The 20,454-nt window shown below is 40.5% G+C and overlaps 1 protein-coding gene across 1 annotated transcript in view; it reads right to left on the reverse strand.

Annotated features, from left to right (window-relative positions):
• The window catches only part of LOC126483642 (methyl farnesoate epoxidase-like), a 174,399-nt gene that overhangs the window by 72,926 nt on the left and 81,019 nt on the right, over positions 1–20,454 (reverse strand). Inside the window, exon 3 of the mRNA XM_050106699.1 lies at positions 9,154–9,406. Within this exon, the coding sequence (XP_049962656.1) occupies positions 9,154–9,406 (253 nt within the window). The remainder of the gene's footprint in view (positions 1–9,153; positions 9,407–20,454) is intronic.

A 20,454-nucleotide genomic window follows, 5' to 3' on the forward strand; every position in this document is an offset into this window, starting at 1 on the left:
TCGGTGGAAGAAATGGTTGGTATCTTTTATATAGCAGGGTAGGTTCCAGGTAATAGGTTGAAGGTGTCAGTCTATGAGAGCAGAGATTCTGTCAGTGAGGGCACAGTAACTTACCCAATGGGGTTTCCTGAGTGGTTAGTTTTATGGATTTTAGGAAGCATATAGAAGATAGGGTGCGGGGAGTGGTAGGGGTGAATAGAGAGATGGACTCCAGGGAGATATTCTGGGATGGGCCTAAAGATTTGAGAAGTGACTGGAGATCCTGCTGGATTCCTGGAATGTGGCAAGGTTTGTAGGTGGAAGTATCTTACAACTGGCAGAATCCTTCCGCCAGGTAATCCTTGCGGTTCAGAACAACAGTGGTGGATCCTTCATCCACAGGCAGGATTATAATGTCATGATCAGTTTTTAGATGGTGGACTGCATTGCTTTCTGTGGATGTAAGGTTAGTCTGCATGTTAAGGGATTTGGGAATGATGGTGAGGTAAGATTTGATGTTAAGAAACTCTGGAAAGTTAACAGGGGGTGGTTTGGGGGCAGTGGTGGTGGATCACGGTTGGATGGAGGAATGAACTGAGTTAGGCAAGGTTTAATATTGGTCTTTGGTTGAGTCTGATTGGTAGGGTTGGTGGCAAAAAAGTGTTTCCACTGTAGGGAATGGGAGAAGGAGAAAAGGTCTTTAACAAGTCCTGCATGATTGAATTTGGCAGTGGGGCAAAAGTTGAGGCCTTGGGGAAAGGACTGATATTTCTGTGGGGCTAAGGCTTCTGGAGGAAAGGTTCATGACTGTGTTGTGGGTTTATGTAGGTTCTGGATTCTGTGTGGTGGTGGGAGGGGGTTTTGGAGGGTGGGGTAAGTGTAGTAGTCTGCAAGACATGGTTTGTCAGCTATGTTGGAGTGTGGGGGAGGTATGGAGGTTGTTATGAAGGTGATGGACAGTGGCACTCCAAGGCGGGAGCAGGAAGTGAGCAGGATGGAGAGCTTTTTGAGGTGGCATTGTGCACGTTGCTCAAGTTCCTGCAGGGCAAGAGTTTCAATGTGTGTTATGGGTTCAGGAATTTGGGATTGCATAGTAGGGGAATCTTGCGGATGGAGAGAAGGTACTGCAAGGAGGCTTGGGCTTGGTTGATATGGTTTTGCCAGACTTTTTTGGTGAGGGCTAAGGATTGGCACAATTTGAACAGGTGGATGTCATTGTGGAAGGAGGGGTGGCAGCCAGAGATGGGTAATTTGATGGTAAGGTCATTAGGGGGGATTCCATGAGCCTATCTGCAACTCATCATCTCCACTATATGGTGAGTAGCAACTTTCCATCTCGGAATATTGTTACATTCCATCCTTGATTTTCTGTTGTTTGGTTATTGTAATTTCTTATAGATTACTTTATATGTGTAGAAAAGCACTGACTTTGGGGGAAAAAAACACTGCTCCTTCTGTACTACTTATCCACTGTTTTTATCTAAATTCTCAAAGAAAGCCTGTATATAACTTTATGCAGACCACTGTCTGCTGCCTATAAACTGTCAGGAACTATCTAATACAAATTTTCTGTTAAATTCATAAGGAGTTCAAAATCAGGTATTCTTTTACTCTGTTTATGAAAATTGCTTTTACCTCTTGTATTGTAGTTGTGGATTGCAAAGTTCATTCCAAGTTCACTATTGTTTCTACCACAAATACAGCTAGGGAGAATGTATATTGACATGTAAGTGCAAGAATTCTTAGGTCCCTGGAGAGGCTTCTATAAGATGTTAGGTTATCAATGTTACACAATTTTCTTTTGTGTGACTCTGTAGAATAAATAATTTTTCTCCTTAGTTACATTTCCCCAGAATATTATGCCACAGTGCAGTTTGAATAAAAGTAAGCAAAGAATTCTGTCTGCATGTTCAACACTGTGAGTAATATTTCCATGTGCAAAGCACGCAGAATCTAGCTATGTGGTTAACTTACCCAAGTGCTGGTGCCACCTCAGTTCATTATCCATCAGGGTACCCATAAAGTTCACACATGCATTGTATTCCCATTAATCTCTACTTCTGGCAACTGTGAATCATTTTGATTCATCTACAGTCATGTAATATGAGCTTTGTAAGATTAATGGGCAAGCTGTTGGCCATAAACCTACTGCAAGCTTGTTCGATTATTCTCCTGGCTGTGACTGGTACAGATTTTATTTTTATTTATTTATTTAGCACATATATTATCACATTCATGATATTGGACTTGTTATGTTTATGAAAATAATATTGGATGGTTTATGTTGTAAAATATAGCAAATGAAGGAAAATAAATCCTTTCTATCTATTTCAGATATAATTAAATGGAAAAAAACAGGGTATATATGCAATATGATAACTACATGAAAATAAAAATTCAGGTGAGAAAGCTACAAAATTATAGACAGAATGGCTTGCTGTTTCTTGCCTTCAGGTGGTGAAATTCTTAGAACTGCTGACAGACACATCCTAAAGTACAAGAAACTATCCTAGCTTTCAGCAGTATTAGCTTCCTCATCATGGAGGGAAAAGAAGTGTACTGAGTCACTCAGACCACATAGATTTATGCACAACAATCATTAGCAGTAATGCAAGTCTCACTTGTAGTCAAAAACAAGTAGATATTAGCAGCTACAGTCAGAATTACAGATCACCTGTAGACACACTTTTTAAGGGTTATTTATTTATTTCTCATCCCAGAAGTATTCGAAATACATACAATTAAACACATATATGATTGTATAACAATCATAGTTATATGTACATAGATTACAAAAAATATATAAATTAACAAGGCAAAGGAGTTGATTGCTTATTTACAATGCACTCTTTCAAATGTTCAATATCAGCTTCACATTTAGTACATGGCATATTTTCATTTTCAATGGATGTAATTCCATTTGGGGGAACATCATGTACATCGCAGTCAGGAACCATTTCATTTGGGTTCACATAAGTGCCAGTAGTTCATTATTTCTAGAGCCCTGTTCCTGACACTTGAATGATAATGTTACCCAAGACGCACTTAAAATAATAAAAACTGATTTTTATGTATGTCATACATTTTTCGCTCAATTTACGTTTATGTTTCCAGAGCTAACATACTTGTTATTACACTGTCTGCCATGTTGTGATAAGTTTAGAACATACTGTAAGTCTGGCTGTGCTGTCTACTGAAAAGTAATTCAGGAAGTAAAAAAGTTATATAATGATAAATTAATGACAGCACCTAAAAATAAAATGAAAGGCATTTGCAAAGATGTAAAAACTGAAAGTAACAACAAACATCGTGCTGTAAACTAAACTTTGAAACTGTGTGGAAACCATAAAAGCATCAATGTTTCTCCACAAAGCCTTGAACACTGAAGTGCTCACAGTTATAAAAACACTAAAAAAATAAATACTCTAGTTGCAGTGACAACATACCAGATTTTATTGCAAATAATTGTGGGAATACATCATAGAACCATTAACAGTTGTAATTAATGCATCCTTTTGTAATGGATTTTTCCCTGGCCTTCTTAAGATCACTTAAGTTATCTCACTCCACAAAAAGGAAAAATGATGTACCTAGTTACAGGCCAGTAGCACAACTCAGCACATTTTCAAAAATATTTGAGAAATTGTTGTACACCAGATTAGAAAGTTTTATTAACAGATTCTCTTTGATATTGAAGCACCAGCATGGACTTATAAAAGCTAAAACAACAACCACAGCAGTATATGAATATCTTGACACAACCTTAAAATCTTTGGATAGTAAGGAAATTACTGCTATTTTTTAAAATTTGTCTAAAGGTTTTGATGTTATTGAGTACATCATACTGCTAGGAAAGTTAACTAATAAAGATGTGAGAGGAACCGCAAACAAATGGTTAGAATCATATCTATCAAATAGAGTGCAAAAAGTTGAAATGAAATTTGAAAAAAAAAAAAAGAGAATACTAATGTTCATCAGTGTACTGTGCACTACTCTGAGAAAACACCTGTTAAATATGGTGTACTGTCTCTGTTATATAGTGATGACACTAACGCAAAGCTTACTTCAGGGAATACTACTCTGTTTTCAGGTGACACAAGTACTCTGGTGACAGGCACAGACAAAGTTGACCATGATCATAAGGTTAAACCACTTATGTCACAATTGAGCGAGTGGTTCAGTGAGAACAAGCTCATCATAAATGTGCAAAAACAACCTACATAAACTTCAGCATCTGATCTCAAGAAAAAAAAAAGAAAAAAGAAAAATTCAACTTGTTCCTAATCAACTAAGAGCTCTCCAGTGCTAGCTCCATTAAGTTTCTTGGTATATGGCTTGAAGAAAGAAAATGGAACACACATATAAGTTATATTTCAAATAAGCTGTCCGCTGTGGGTTATATTCCAAGGGTACCAAGCAAGTCAGTCACTAAATTAGTCCTCACACAAGTATATTATTCTTACTTTCACTCCATACTACAGTATGGTATCATACTCTGGGGGAACTTACCCTGCAACAGAATATATTTAAAATGAAAAAAAAGGGGGGAGGGTTGAGCAGTACACATAATATGCAATCTGAGATATAATTAATCATGCAGGCAACATTTCAAGAAATGTAGCATTATGACACTGTCATCTGTCTACATTTATAGCATTATATAGTTTGTTAAAGCCTACCCATTAAGCAATGACGGCTCATTAATGTTAAATGAACATTAATAGCTACAAAGCAAGACAGCAGTCTGACTTACATATGTTTCAGTCCACAACAATTGTTACCAAAAAAGTGTCTTACATGTTGGGATACTGAGGTATAATAATGCACCAAAAAGAAGACAGAAATATCAATAGTTTTCATATATAAATTAAAAAAAATTCTTTTTGAACAAAACTTTTACACAGTAAATGAATTTTTGCAAAAGGTAATAAATGTTAACAAATTTCTTAATAACTGATCACATAGGCCTTATTATAGAGCATGTTCTCTTCAAGTATGAACAAGTGAAAGTACAATGTAATGTCTATTACCTTCTTGTAATACTGAACAAACTTTCATGAAACAATTAAAATTGCAATAATATAATTGTAAAAATAACTTATAAAAATTACTTGTAAAAATGTATACTGACTTGTCCAGTATCATGTGTGCAAATTGTACAATATTATGATTACTTGGGTCAATTAAATACAATAAAATACAATACCAAATCTTCATTCAGATAATGTTTCCCCAAAACTGAGCCACATCTGGGGCATTGTCATTGGCAAGCAATAAATCTTGTTCTGAGCACAAAAAAGTACAGAGAGGGCATTGATACATACGACAGTCTGTTTGTTCTTGGACACACTCACACTTGCCAAGGCAAAATTTATCAGTAATGATAGCTTAATAAGACAGTCAAAAACAAATCAAAAGCTATAAGGATGTTGTGAAGACTATAACAGGGAAGAAATGAGAAGACAAGGATATCATTCTCAAAAATGTAACAAATTTCAGTATTAAAAAACAAATTGCCACATTTTATAAACAGTTGCTTCATCAATTCAACAACCTCATGAAGCTGTAAATTTACAAATAAAGAAAAACCAGTATGTTCAAAAGCTGCATGTAGCATGTGGCGGAGCCAACAAAGGAACACAAAGTGTTAAAACTGATAAAAAGCTTGAAACTTAAAACATTGGCAGGATTAGACGAGGCGCCTATTTCTATCATAAAATTAAAGTTTCCCAGATTACAAGGGCAACTTACATGTAGCGAAGGAGTGTTTCTGGAAAAACTGAAAATCTCATCAATGAAGGCATTATTTAAAAATGGCAACAAGTATAAGGTAGGAAACAATCAGCCAGTATCACTCCTTCTGACTTTTTCAGAATATTAGAAAAATTGATGAAGCGCAGGATCAAGAAATATCTACATGATAATAAGTTACTAAACAGAAAACATTATGTCTAGACAGGTAAAATTACAGAAACAGCAGTAATGTGTTACAATGAACAAATAATCAAAACTCTAGAAAATGACAATAGCATTCCTTAACACTGTCTAATGCAGGGAAGTGTCCACAGTGCTTCTCGCGCAACTCTTTTCCCACAAAATAAGATTTTTTTTGGAATACTTGAATCGTCTGCACTAAACCAACAACAGAGTGATTTTTGCCTTGGAGTGAAATATTTAAAGTATTTAATGATCAGTTAGGTCATTAAAAGAATCCAAATTTGCCACCTACTTATGATCACAAAGTAATTCTTCTGGACAGTCTATCATTTCCAAAAAGGTATTGATCCCATCCCTCAAGGAGAACAACTGATGAAGCACCTTCCCTCTGCTCAGTCATCTTACTTTGGCATGGTAGGGGATGTCTGGGTATTCCGCTTCAATATCAGCCTGATATTCTTTAAATTAGCAGTATGTGAGCCCATTCAAATGAAGGTAATTAACCTTTCGAACACCTGTGGCCATAACGTTTTCTTATGTTGACAATCTTCACACAAAGTGCATCCTGGTGTATCAGGCAATGGACTACCATGAATAAGGAACAACTGACTTCTGCCATTTGTCACCTGACCTAACCCAGGAATCCAGTGCGTATCCCTTGTAGCACGGGGGCTCCATCTGTTGTTATAGTGGTCAGGCATTCCCATTTTAAACCCATTGACTAAAACATGTTTTCCAAGGCTAGAAAGATATCCAAACCTGTGATTGTGTCTTTTAATGGTATAAGGTCGAGAAATTCTTTCATGACACGCAGACTGTCGTTGGTGCCCCAGATATATATGATGAGCTAAAATGTCTGTGGACTCATCAAGAGTGACAGAAAATGAAATGGAGTTTGCTACTCTCTCCATTAATTGCTGCTCCATATCTGAGGCCATATCTTTGGCTTGGCGAGCAACAGTTTGAGGTGAAAGAGCTATTTTTTTCAAATTTTTCCATGAGGTCTGCTGGACAAATATGAGCTGCTGAGTCAACCAGGCGATCCTTGATGAGAATACCAGTCGCAAAGGGTTTTGCTGCTTTCACAATTCTCAGCTAGCATTTGTAACTTGTATGCAAACTTTTCCCACCATACACTTACAATTAATTTCGCACAATCCTGTTTTTAAAACATGTTTATCATTTAAACAATTAATTGCTTCATTCATTGAAACCCAAATAAAAAACTAACAAAGGAAGATTGGTTTCAGGTGCATTTTCCTCCTGTTCCCCTGAAAAGCAGTCGTAAATGCTAGCAAGGATAGCTAAATGTGATTGCAAAATAAGTTTTAATCTCTTGGAATATTTGCATTTTAATTCATTGAAAATGTAGATCAAACTGCAATATATGTTTCCCCATCTGTCAAAACACAAATACACAAAAACAAAGAATGACTCTTAATGACACTTTGCTGCCTGAGGGAGTGTGAGTGATGGCTTTTCAGAAAGTGGCAAAAATAATGCACCTGAAACTTAAATGCAACTCAAATATAAAAATTAACATGAAAGAAATGTTCCTTGTTGCTGATAATCTGATATTCGATAATTGGCATATGGCTAAGTGAGACATCACATTATAAAATAAAGTTTTATTTATCATATCTATAAATAATAAAGAGTCATATGATAGGAAACACTTACTTCGCTGTAATACTGTTTGAAATTTTCTTTTAGTTCTTCAAGCTTTGACTGGCATTCCTCTTGCTACAAATTTTCGAACTGATATTAAAGTGCCATTCAGTCAAGTACTTTTTTTAAATACATGAGACTCCAATGACATACTAAACATTTGACATGACTTTCAACAGCAATAAAAAAGAAATTAATTTCTCACTCAGGTTTAAGTAGTGCAGATGCGTCACTCCTCCTTTTTTTTGTCTGTTGCTGTTGACCATCCATCTTGATCCACTGTAGTTTTATGTTTGTTGACTAATGACTTTGTGTCGTATCATTGCTTTGTACGAAGTGCGCGTACAGTGGCACAATGAGGCGGACCACATGGTCAGCTAAGCAACACAGCTCAGCCTCTGCAGTAACATACGACTTTGCCTGGGGTGGTGACCTTGAGCAATTGCAGCTGCTCACGCCCCAGGGGCACAGTTCAGATGAACCTGATCTATGCAGAAAACACTTACAGGAACTCTTCTTGACATTGTTAGTGAACTGATCATATGCCTTCGGAACTAGTTTGATGTTTTGGACCATGACATCCAGTACAGAAGAGAATTTTGACCAGTCTGCTTTTTTGAAGTTATATTTAGAATGAAAGGGAACACACTGTGGTTGGTTAGCTGGATTAATCTGATGCAGGATTGATCTGTAGAGAGACTTTGGCATCAGGTTGCATTCTGTTTTAAAGCACTGTTGTGCTACACTATTAGTGATGAAAATCAAATCTGGATTGTATCCTTTTTGCCAATGGCCACTGTTGAAGGAAGGTGCAGTTTACTGTCATGAATAAGAGACAGTTCACTAACACCTGCCCAATGTTGTAGCAGCTCCCATTTATTGCCACTGTGTTCATATCACCATTCAGTGCTGTGGTAATTAAAATCTCCCACCACAAAGTTTACTTTCTCATTCCTTAAGTTCACTGGTTCATCAAAGGAAAAACAGAGTTTGGTAGCTTATAGACTGATGTAACTGTGCAGTTGGAAAGTTCAGTTGTTAAAATTTTGATCTCATTCTTCAATGTATATGCTGTTGACAGGAGCAGGGTTTCAGGTTTTGTGAAAATGGCATCTCCATACTTGCTGTGAGCCATTTCAGCTGTGAGTCGCTTGCTCTTAATTATGGGATGTGCCTGGTTAGTATTAGCTTGTAATTATGATCACTGGGAAATCTATATAATATGTGAATTACACATTCCTGGAAGTTCCAACACGATAAAATCAGATAAAACATTCTGAGTGGGGCTATACTGAGGAAGCTTGGGGTAGTAGAGGGTACAGAGGACGGGACAATGGAAAAAAGAAAAATAACAAAGAGAGAAAAAATAAACAAACAAAGCACATATAAGGAAGTAGGTAGACTAAAGGGCCAGATACTCTTGCTGCAATTATGATTGTGGCGTGTAATATAAACTTTACTGTACTGTACTGCAGAATATAAACTTTACTGTACTAGTTCTCTTGAGTACAAAAGTACTTTTAAATAATAATAATGACAGCTCTTAAGCAGAATACTAATAGCTTGTACCTTGAGTGGACAATGTTTAGTAGCTCGGAGAGACGATGATCATTCAATGCAAAACGTTTACCAGCCAGCATTGCCCAAAGTGAATTGAGGACACATATATCAAAAGCTGTGTGCATTGGTACAGGATGCTGGCAGCGCTTAGCCAAGTCATCAACAAGGTCACAGGCCTCAGCTGCAATATCTGGATCACGTAGTCGCCTTTGCAGGAATCGACGTTGCTCAAGCCAGTGTGTACCATCTGTAAAAACCACTCCTGTGGTGACACAGCAGAGTGGAAATTAGGTCTTCGCTTTATGAACTAATATATAGTTTCAGTTCACTACAGTATCCTCAATGTATAATTTTTTTATCTGTCCATTTACATTATACTATCAATAATATTTTCATTGTTAATATATGACTTGTGTTACAAGTTATTAAGTTTTACCTGCATGAGAGATCATAGTAATTAATTATTGGAAGGTACCATGCCTAAAGTTCATCATGAAGTTCTTAAAAAATTTTAAGTGAATACGCAGATATACTTCAAACAACAAAGTCCAATTCCTTCCCCAACCTTGTAAAAGTGTTCTTTTGCTCTATCTGTAATGGCCTTGAGAATTTTACAGTACACATAAAAAAAATTATTCACAATATAAAATTTTTTAAATCAATCAATGGAAAATCTAGGATGGAGTAATGACAATATTATGATAAGCATAGACTGCTACTCACCGTATAGAGGAGAGCATGAGTCGCAGACAGACACAACACAGAGACTGCTATACATTTGCAATTTTGGCCAAACACACACTCATGACCACTATCTCATACAGCAGCTGTGGGTGAAGATGGTTAAGGGGAGCCTGGAGCAGGTAGGCGGAGGGATAACAGGATAGGAGTGGGGGAAGGTGTACTGTTGCTCGTGGAAGTGCACAGGGATATGATGGGGACATTGTAGGACTGTTAGGTGTAATTGGGGGGTTTGAGGGGAGGGGAGGGGCGTAGAAAAGAAGAGAAGTAGAGAAGCGGAAAAAGACTACTGGGTGCGTTAGTGGAATAGAAGGCTGTTTAATGCAAGAGTGGGAGCAGGGAAGGGGACAGGTAGGTGAAGGACAGGGACTAAGGAAGTTTGAGGACCATAGAAAGCAGCAAAGTGGTTGCAGCTTAGTTTGTACATCACACAACTGCTTTCACAGGCAGCCCTGCCTGTCACCTGACTGGAGTGGGTAATTTTGGGAGAATGCGTGGGGCAGGTCTTTGTAAGGGGTCCGTAGGCCCTTACTATAAGTTTTGCGACAGCACAGGTCGACAGGACAAGCAATCGATAGTGTGCGTCGGGTGGCGAGAGCGAGAGCGAGTGTTGAGTCAGTTGGAGTGTGGTACGCGCTGCGGGCCGAGCCGGGTGGAGGTCTGTTGCTGGAATGCAAGACCGTACCGACAAAGGGAGTGGCCATCGCCGTGGTTTAACCCCTTTGTGTTAAAAATATACGGGAAAGTGAAAAAGTATAATTACTAGTGTGATTCAGTGACATTTTTGTGCCGATATTGTAATTACGCGTCTACCGCGCCAGAATCATTTGGATTGCAGTGTTGGATTGTAGTGGTGAATTACAATGATTGAAATTGTGTGTGACGATAATGAATAACGAAAGGGCCTGTGCTGAGATTAGCCGTTATTAATTCTGTACGACGAAGGCAGTGGCTGTCTCCTTACTTTGTGTTTTTGTGAGAATATAGGTCATTGATTAATGAAGCTGTGTTGTTGTTCTTCCTGCCACCGGACATTTCATTATTACAGCATTCGAGAAGGACAAAATGGAATGTAACAACTCCGTAGCAGTCCAATCCGATTGCCAGCCCCATTAGGTACACGGTCACATTAGTTATTATCTATTTGGGCTGCTATCAGATCCCGATCGAGCGGGATAAGGCAGTAAAATAAATCGGAGTGTTACATCTTGCATCTAGGTCTATTACAGGGATACAGGGCAAGGATTTGGGAGCAGATGTGGGATAAAGATGGACAAGGATATTGTATAGATCCAGTGGGCCTTGGACTACTGCTGTGAGAGGGTTTACGGATTTTAGGAAGCATATAGGAGGTAGAAGTGTGGGAAGTGGTAGGTCTGAGCAGAGAGACTCATTGAAAAGGTTTTGGGATGGGCCTCAGTATTTGAGGAGAGACTAGATAGAGATCCTCTCAGATTTCTGGAATGGGGCTACTGAGGCAGGGTTCATAAGTGGATGAATCTGACAGCTGGTGGAGCCCTTTTGCCAGGTAATCACAGCATTCAAAACCGCAGTGGTCAAGCCTTTGTTGGCAGATAGTATTATAAGGTCGAGATCAGTTTTTAAGTGGGGGATTGCAGCTCTTTCTGCACATATAAGATTAGTTTCCATGTTCAAGGATTTGGGAAATGATGGTGAGGCAAGGTTTGAGGTCAAGAAATTCCGGAATGTTAACATGAGTGATTCTGGAATGTTAACAGGGATGGATCACAGCTGGATGGAGGAGTGAACTGAGTCATTCAGGTTCAACATTGGCTTTGGGCTAAATCGGATTCATGTGGTTGGTGGTGATAAACTGTTTGCACTGTAGGGACCGGCTGAAGGAGAGAAAATCTTTAATAAGTCCAGCATGACTGTATTTGGGAGTGCAGAAAATACTAAGGCCTTCAGAAAGAACAGACATACTACCCTGCTATCGCCTCACCTCCTTGTACCAGCCTCTTCCTTACCCCCAACACCCACAGATTGCTTCTCCCATCAGGCACATTTGCTGTATACAGTCTGCCCTCGGTGACCAGAGCCAGTGATCATGTGGGTGTGTGAGTTGTGCTTGTCTGAATGTGTGTGTATTTTTTACTTTAGAAGAAGGCCTTTTGGCCAAAAGCTCAAATGAATAGCAAGCTTTCTGTCACATCTGCCTGTTACTCAAATCTTTCCTCTATATAGTGAGTAGCAATCTGCCCTTTTCTTAACACTATCATTATTCCATCCTGGATTTCCCATTGTGTGATGTTTCCTAGTGGCTTTTCTTCCATCCTGCTAACCTGCACTGTTTTTCTTTGTTACTACCCTCTAACACAGTACTTTACTCAGTATCCATCCTTTTCTTTCTCATCATTCCTGTGTTTTACATGTTGCCTTCCAAACAGCACAAGCTCTGACTTGTGATTCCCACTGTATAAATCATCTTGTCTGTGCACAACACATGGCTACTTGACCACACTGATTGTTGATGCAACATCTTATGTGCCAAATTAGTCCCACCAGTATAACTGATGCTAGACTTCAAAATTATCATTCTTTCATCCTAATTCTCTTGAATTTTCACATTTTATTTTCTGCACTTTCCTGTACCACATCAATTTGTTGAACTATAATCTGCCAAACCAACCCCACCTCACCCTCTTTCTCTTTCCTTATTCCAGCATGCACATACGTACCACAATCCATCCTTTTACATCACTGTCCCCTCTCTTCACACATATTCAGCCACCAACATGGATTCCACATTATCAATCTTTTATTTATTTTTCTCATTAATCTTATTAAGTCAATTTTAGTTCATTTTCACCTTTCACTTTTTGCCATGGCTCATTCACTCAGTCCTATTTGCAATTTTTCACACGTATTTTTACATATTTTGTGGATTTTTATGAGCTCTTTTGCACATTTTGCTACATAATTTACAAATTTTTATGCGTTTTTTATACTCCACCACGGATCCTTGCTTCTTCCATCATCACCACGATAGAAAAGTTTCCTTATCCCTGGCCATAACCTAGCCCCAAATACTGTACTTGCATTCTTGTAATGCTCATGGGACCCTGCCAAATGTCTCTACCATTAAATTACTCATCTATGGTTGCAACTACTCCTTGCACAATTATCTCTATCTATTCAAATTCCGTCAGTCCATAGCCATCACAGACCTAGTCCTGTGAAACCATGTAAATCAGCCCAAATCTCATTGCATTATCTCTTCTCCATCCATAAATTTCTCCTGCTTTGCAGTCCCAAATTCCTGCAACTCACTCTTACACTGAAACTCCCTCCCACCACCAAACAGAATCCAGAGTCTAAACAGGTCCAAAATACTGTCAGGAACCTTTCCTCCAAAAGCCTCAATCTAACAGAAGTATCAGCTCGTTTCAAAGGCCTTACCTTTTGCCCCACTTCCAAATTTATTCATGCTGGACTTGTTAAAGATCTTCTCTCCTTCCCCCAACCCCTACAGTGGATACACTTATTTGCCATCAACCCTGCCAATCAGAATTGGCCAAAGCCAATGTTGAACACTGAATGACTCAGTTCACTCCTCCATCCAACTACAATCCATCTCCACTGTCCCTAAATCACTTGTTGTTATAGTTCCAGAATTTCTTGACCTCAAAGCATGCCTCACCATCATTCCCCAAATCCCTCAACATGGAAGCTGCCATTACAATTGCAGAATGAACTGCAACCTATCACCTAAAAACTGTTCCTTACCATATAATCCTACCTGATGACAAAGGCTCTACCACTCTGGGTTTGAACTGTAGGTGTTACCTGGCAAAGAGACTCCAACAGCTGTCAAATCCTCCCATAGTGACCTAATTCCAGAAATACAACATAATCTCCAGTCTCTCCAGAATCCTTACCCCCAACCCAGAACCTCTTCCTTAAGTCCATGTCTCTCCTCACTATTACCACTCCCTGCACTCCTGACTTCTATATGTTTCTTAAAGTCCAGAAACCCAACAACCCAGGATGACTCATTGTAGCTGGTTACTGTTCATCCATGGAGAGAATCTCTACTCTCTTGGACCAACACCTTCAGGCTATTACCATAGCCTTCCCTTCTCAACAAAAGAAGCCAACCATTTTCTCCACTTACTCTTCACACTTCCTGTTCCTTTACCACATGATGCCCTTCTCATTAATGTTGTTGCAACCTCCCTCTACATCCCTAATGCCCATGGCCTTGCCACTATTGAACACTACTTTTGCCAACACCCAACTGACTCCAAATGTAGGACCTCATTTTAAGGCATCACCTAACAAATCCATGGCAGACCAATGGAGACTCACAAGGTGCCGTTCTATATCACCCAATTCATGGGCCATCTAGAGGAGTCCTTCCTAAGCACTCAGACTCTCAAGCCCCACCTGGCTCACATTCTTTAATGACATTTTCATGATCTGCACTGAGAGGGAGAACACCCTACCCATTTTCCTCCATAACCTAAACATCTCCACCCCAATTAATCTCATCTGGTCTTCCTCAACCCTATAAGTTATCTTCCTCGATGTTGACCTCCTTCACGAGAATGGCTACAGCAGTACCTCTGTTCATATGAAATCTATCAACCACCAGAACATCTCCAATTCAACAGCTGTTACCCATTCCATGCCAAGAAGTCTCTCTCATGCAGCTTAGCCACCCATGGCTGTCACATCTGTAATGATGAGCAATCCCTCTCCATATATACCAAGGGGCTTACTGAGGCCTTCACAGTCTGAAATTACCCTCCAAACCTCATACAGAAACAGGTCCCCTGTGCCTTGTCTTTTGTATTCCCAGTTACTTATCACCTCCCACATTTGCACTGTCCAGCCACAAAGGAGAATTCGCCTCATGACTCCGTACCACACAGGACTGGAGCATCTGAATTACATTCCCACCAGCATTTTGACTACCTCTCATGATGTCTTGAAATGAGGAATAGCCTACCTACTACATTTCCCACACCACCCACAGTATTATTCCACCACCCATGGAACCTACACAGTATTGTTTTCCATCCCTGCATCATGTCATATAATCCTGTAATAGATTTAGATGTAAGACCTGTCCCACACATCCCCCAACTGTCACCTATTCCAGTCCAGACACCAGCATCACTTATCCCACCAAAGGCAGTACTCTCTCTGAAAGTAGTCAAGTGATTTATAAACTAAGCTGCAACCACTGTACTGCTTTCTAATGAATATGACAACCAACAAGCTGTCAGTCAACTTGTACAGCTAAGACAAACTGTATCGAAGAGACAGCTGGACCACACAGGTGCTAACATGCTGCTCAGCAGAATGCACTTCATTCCAGTGACTTCTTCAGAGCCTGCACCATGTAGATCCTTCCTACAAATGCCAGCTTTTCTGAATTCTACAGATAAGATCTCTCCTTGCAATATATCCTTTTATTACTGACAGCATTGTGTCTTGTGTATTAGAATATTTTTAAACAAATTTTCTGTACTTAGCCTGGTTTCCTTTTCTATAATGAACTGATCTACCATACCTAACCCAAAAATGAAGAATTCTTATGTTTACATATACAGCTACACTCTGCAAATCAAAGTGAGGTGCATGGCAGACGGTACATCCTATTGTACCAGTTATTAAGGTTTCTTCCCATTCCATTTACAGATGGATCCCTATGTGACCAATATGCAGAGGTTTATACTATATTCCTAACGTCATCATTTAAAGCCATTTCTTGAAATTTTGTTAATAGACTTTCTCGGTATAGTTCACATCTACCTTCAAGAGTCTTCCAGTTCAATTCCTTCAGTATCTCTCTTATGATCTCCCACAGGTCAAACAAACCTGTGATCATTTGTACCGTCCTTCTCTGTGTGTGTACAATATTTCCTGATACTCCTGTCTGGTATGGGTTCCACATGCTTGAGCAATATTCTAGAACCAGTCACATGAGTGATTTGTAAGCAATCTCCTTTGTAGACTGATTGCACTTTCCCAATATTCTACCAGTACACTGAATTTTACCACCTGTTTTTCCCATGACTGAGCCTATGTGATCTACACTCCTGGAAATTGAAATAAGAACAACGTGAATTCATTGTCCCAGGAAGGGGAAACTTTATTGACACATTCCTGGGGTCAGATACATCACATGATCACACTGACAGAACCACAGGCACATAGACACAGGCAACAGAGCATGCACAATGTCGGCACTAGTACAGTGTATATCCACCTTTCGCAGCAATGCAGGCTGCTATTCTCCCATGGAGACGATCGTAGAGATGCTGGATGTAGTCCTGTGGAACGGCTTGCCATGCCATTTCCAGCTGGTGCCTCAGTTGGACCAGCGTTCGTGCTGGACGTGCAGACCACATGAGATGACGCTTCATCCAGTCCCAAGCATGCTCAATGGGGGACAGATCCGGAGATCTTGCTGGCCAGGGTAGTTGACGTACACCTTCCAGAGCACGTTGGGTGGCACGGGATACATGCGGACGTGCATTGTCCTGTTGGAACAGCAAGTTCTCTTGCCGGTCTAGGAATGGTAGAACGATGGGTTCGATGACGGTTTGGATGTACCGTGCACTATTCAGTGTCCCCTCGACGATCACCAGTGGTGTATGGCCAGTGTAGGAGATCGCTCCCCACACCATGATGCCGGGTGTTGGCCCTGTGTGCATCGGTCGTATGCAGTCCTGATTGTGGCGCTCACCTGCACGGCGCCAAACACGCATACGACCGTCATTGGCACCAAGGCAGAAGCGACTCTCATCGCTGAAGACGACACGTCTCCATTCGTCCCTCCATTCACGCCTGTCGCGACACCACTGGAGGCGGGCTGCACGATGTTGGGGCGTGAGCGGAAGACGGCCTAACAGTGTGCGGGACCGTAGCCCAGCTTCATGGAGACGGTTGTGAATGGTCCTCGCCGATACCCCAGGAGCAACAGTGTCCCTAATTTGCTGGGAAGTGGCGGTGCGGTGCCCTACGGCACTGCGTAGGAACCTACGGTCTTGGAGTGCATCCGTGTGTCGCTGCGGTCCGGTCCCAGGTCGACGGGCACGTGCACCTTCCGCCGACCACTGGCGACAACATCGATGTACTGTGGAGACCTCATGCCCCACGTGTTGAGCAATTCGGCGGTACGTCCACCTGGCCTCCCGCATGCCCACTATACGCTCTCGCTCAAAGTCCATCAACTGCACATACGGTTCACGTCCACGCTGTCACGGCATGCTACCAGTGTTAAAGACTGCGATGGAGCTCCATATGCCACGGCAAACTGGCTGACACTGACGGCGGCGGTGCACAAATGCTGCGCAGCTAGCGCCATTCGACGGCCAACACCGCGGTTCTTGGTGTGTCCGCTGTGTCGTGCGTGTGATCATTGCTTGTACAGCCCTCTCGCAGTGTCCAGAGCAAGTATGGTGGGTCTGACACACCGGTGTCAATGTGTTCTTTTTTCCATTTCCAGGAGTGTATATATACCTACAAAGTGTTAAATCCGAATATCTGTATGACTTGGCTGATTCCAACAGTGTTATAGTCATAGGATACTACAATTTTTTCATTTTGTTAAGTGCACAGTTTTACATTTCTGAACATTTAAAGCAAATTGACAATCTTTGCACCATTTGAAATTTTATCAAGATCTTAGTGAATATTTATGCAGCTTCTTTCAGATAGTACTTCATTATAGATAAATGCATCACCTGCAAAAGGTCTGAGGTTACTATTATATTGTCTGCAAGTTCATTAATTTATAACATGAATAGCAAGGGTCTCAACACCTTTCCCTGGAGCACACCTGAAGTTACTTCTAGATCCGACAATGACTCTCCATACAAGGTAACGTGCTGCATCCTTCCTACCAGCAACAACTCCTCAGTCCACTCACAAATTTTGCTTGATACCCCATCTGATTGAACTTCTGACAATAAGCATAGGTGTGGTACCAAGTCAAATGTTTTTTGGAAATCAAGAAATGCTGCATCTACCTTACTGCCTTGATCCAAACCTTTCAGTACTCATGTGAGAAAAACGTGAGTTGGGTTTCACATGATCGGCATTTTTGAAATTCATGCTGACTGGCATCGAGGAGGTCATTCTGTTTAAGATTCCTTATTATGCTTGAGCTCAGATTATATTTTAAGATTCTACAACAGATTGATGTCAAGGATACTGGATGGTAGTTTTGTGGATCACTTCTGCTTCCCTTCTGGTAGACAGGTGTGACCTACACTCTTTCTTCAAGAACTGGGCATGGGTTCTTCTTCAAGAGATCTATGATATATTATAATTAGAAGAGGGTCTAGCTCAGCTGCAAATTCAGTATAAAATCTGCCAGAGATTCCATCACACCCAGGAGCTTTGTTCAGGGACTGGACACTAACTTTGGTGCTGCTAACAGCCTTTACATACAACCAGAATTTCTTTGCACTTTACAAAATATCATTTGACAGTATTCTCCTACCATATTCATTGAAGTTGTCATTCATTTCTCTCTTGGCAGCCAAATGTGTTTTGTTCAGCATCTCCCTATCTACAGTCCTGTGCATTGTTTTACATCTATTATGCAGTAGTCTCTGTTTCTTCAGAAGTTTCTTTACAATGATTGTATACCATGGAGATAACGTCCCACTATGAATTGTTCTGCTGGGTACAAAACTATCATGGGCATGGTCAACTATTCTTTTAAACTTGAGCCATAGTTCCTCCATGTGCTCCTGCCCTCTGCTGAAAGTTTCAAGTTTTTGATTGAGATATAACGCTACCAATTTTTTATCTCATTTGCTGAGCATGTATATTTTTGTGCTTGTTATAATTGCCCTTTGTACTTTGGTAATCACTGTTGCCACTATCACATCATGGTCACTGATACCAATTTTGATGTGATCATTCTTAAAGAGATCAGGTCCTACATTTGGAGTAAGTTGGGTGTTGGCAAAAGTAGTGTTCAATAGTGGCAAGGCCATGGGCATTAGGGATGTAGAGGGAGGTTGCAACAACATTAATGAGAAGGGCACCATGTGGTAAAGGAACAGGAAGTGTGAAGAGTAGGTGGAGAAAATGGTTGGCTTCTTTTGTTGAGAAGGGAAGGCTATGGTAATAGCCTGAAGGTGTTGGTCAAAGAAAGCAGAGATTCTCTCCATGGATGAACAGTAACCAGCCACAATGGGTCATCCTGGGTCATTGGGTTTCTGGACTTTAAGAAACATATAGAAGTCAGGAGTGCAGGGAGTGGTAGTAGTGAGGAGAGACATGGACTTAAGGAAGAGGTTCTGGGTTGGGGGTAAGGATTCTGGAGAGACTGGAGATTATGTTGGATTTCTGGAATTAGGTCACTATGGGAGGATTTGACAGCTGCTGGAGTCTCTTTGCCAGGTAATACCTACAGTTCAAACCCAGAATGGTAGAGCCTTTATCATCAGGTAGGATTATAAGATCAGGAGCAGTTTTTAGGTGATAGGTTTCAGTTCATTCTGCAGTTGTAATGGCAGCTTCCATGTTGAGGGATTTGGGGAATGATGGTGAGGCATGCTTTGAGGTCAAGAAATTCTGGAACTATAACAACAAGTGATTTAGGGACAGTGCAGATGGATTGTAGTTGGATGGAGGAGTGAACTGAGTCATTCAGGGTTCAACATTGGCTTTGGCCAATTCTGATTGGTAGGGTTGATGGCAAATAAGTGTATCCACTGTAGGGGTTGGGGGAAGGAGAGAAGATCTTTAACAAGTCCAGCATGAATAAATTTGGAAGTGGGGCAAAAGGTAAGGCCTTTGAAACAAGCTGATACTTCCGTTAGACTGAGGCTTTTGGAGGAAAGGTTCCTGACAGTATTTTGTACCAGTTTAGACTCTGGATTCTGTTTGGTGGTGGGAGGGAGTTTCAGTGTAAGAGTGAGTTGCAGGAATTTGGGACTGCAGAGCAGGATAAATTTATGGATGGAGAAGAGATAATGCAATGAGATTTAGGCTGATTTACATGGTTTCACAGGACTAGGTTGGTGATGGCTATGGACTGACGGAATTCGAATAGATAGAGATCATTGTGCAAGGAGTAGTTGCATCCATCAGATCCAATATACTGTACTTCCATCATAATTGGGGTTCCTAACTATCTGCTCTATGTAGCTTTCAGATAAAGAATTTAGTAATGTTTCACAGGATGTCTTACCATGCCCACCACTAACAAAACTGAAATTTTCCCAATTAATTGTTGGATGATTGAAGTGTCCACCAGTGATTACAGTATGATTGGGGAACTTAGATATGAGTGAACTGAGGTATTCTTTAAAGTTTTTGGTTACATCAGCAGATGAGTCTGGTGGGCAACAGAAGTTTCCAACTATTATTTTACACCCACCTCTGATACTGAGTCTTGCCCAAACAATCTCACATGCAGCTTCAGTTTCTATCTTGGTGGATGTGAGTTCTTGTCCACTGTGCCAAGTACACCACCTTCATTTCTCATTTGCCTGTTTTCCCCAAAAATCTCTCTGCTATCAATTTCAGTTTACAACCAGCTTTCTCTGCTTCGTACTGTGTGAGATTTGTTGCTTT

This window comes from Schistocerca serialis, chromosome 1 (assembly GCF_023864345.2).
Source record: "Schistocerca serialis cubense isolate TAMUIC-IGC-003099 chromosome 1, iqSchSeri2.2, whole genome shotgun sequence".
Classification (NCBI taxonomy): Eukaryota; Metazoa; Arthropoda; class Insecta; order Orthoptera; family Acrididae; genus Schistocerca; species Schistocerca serialis.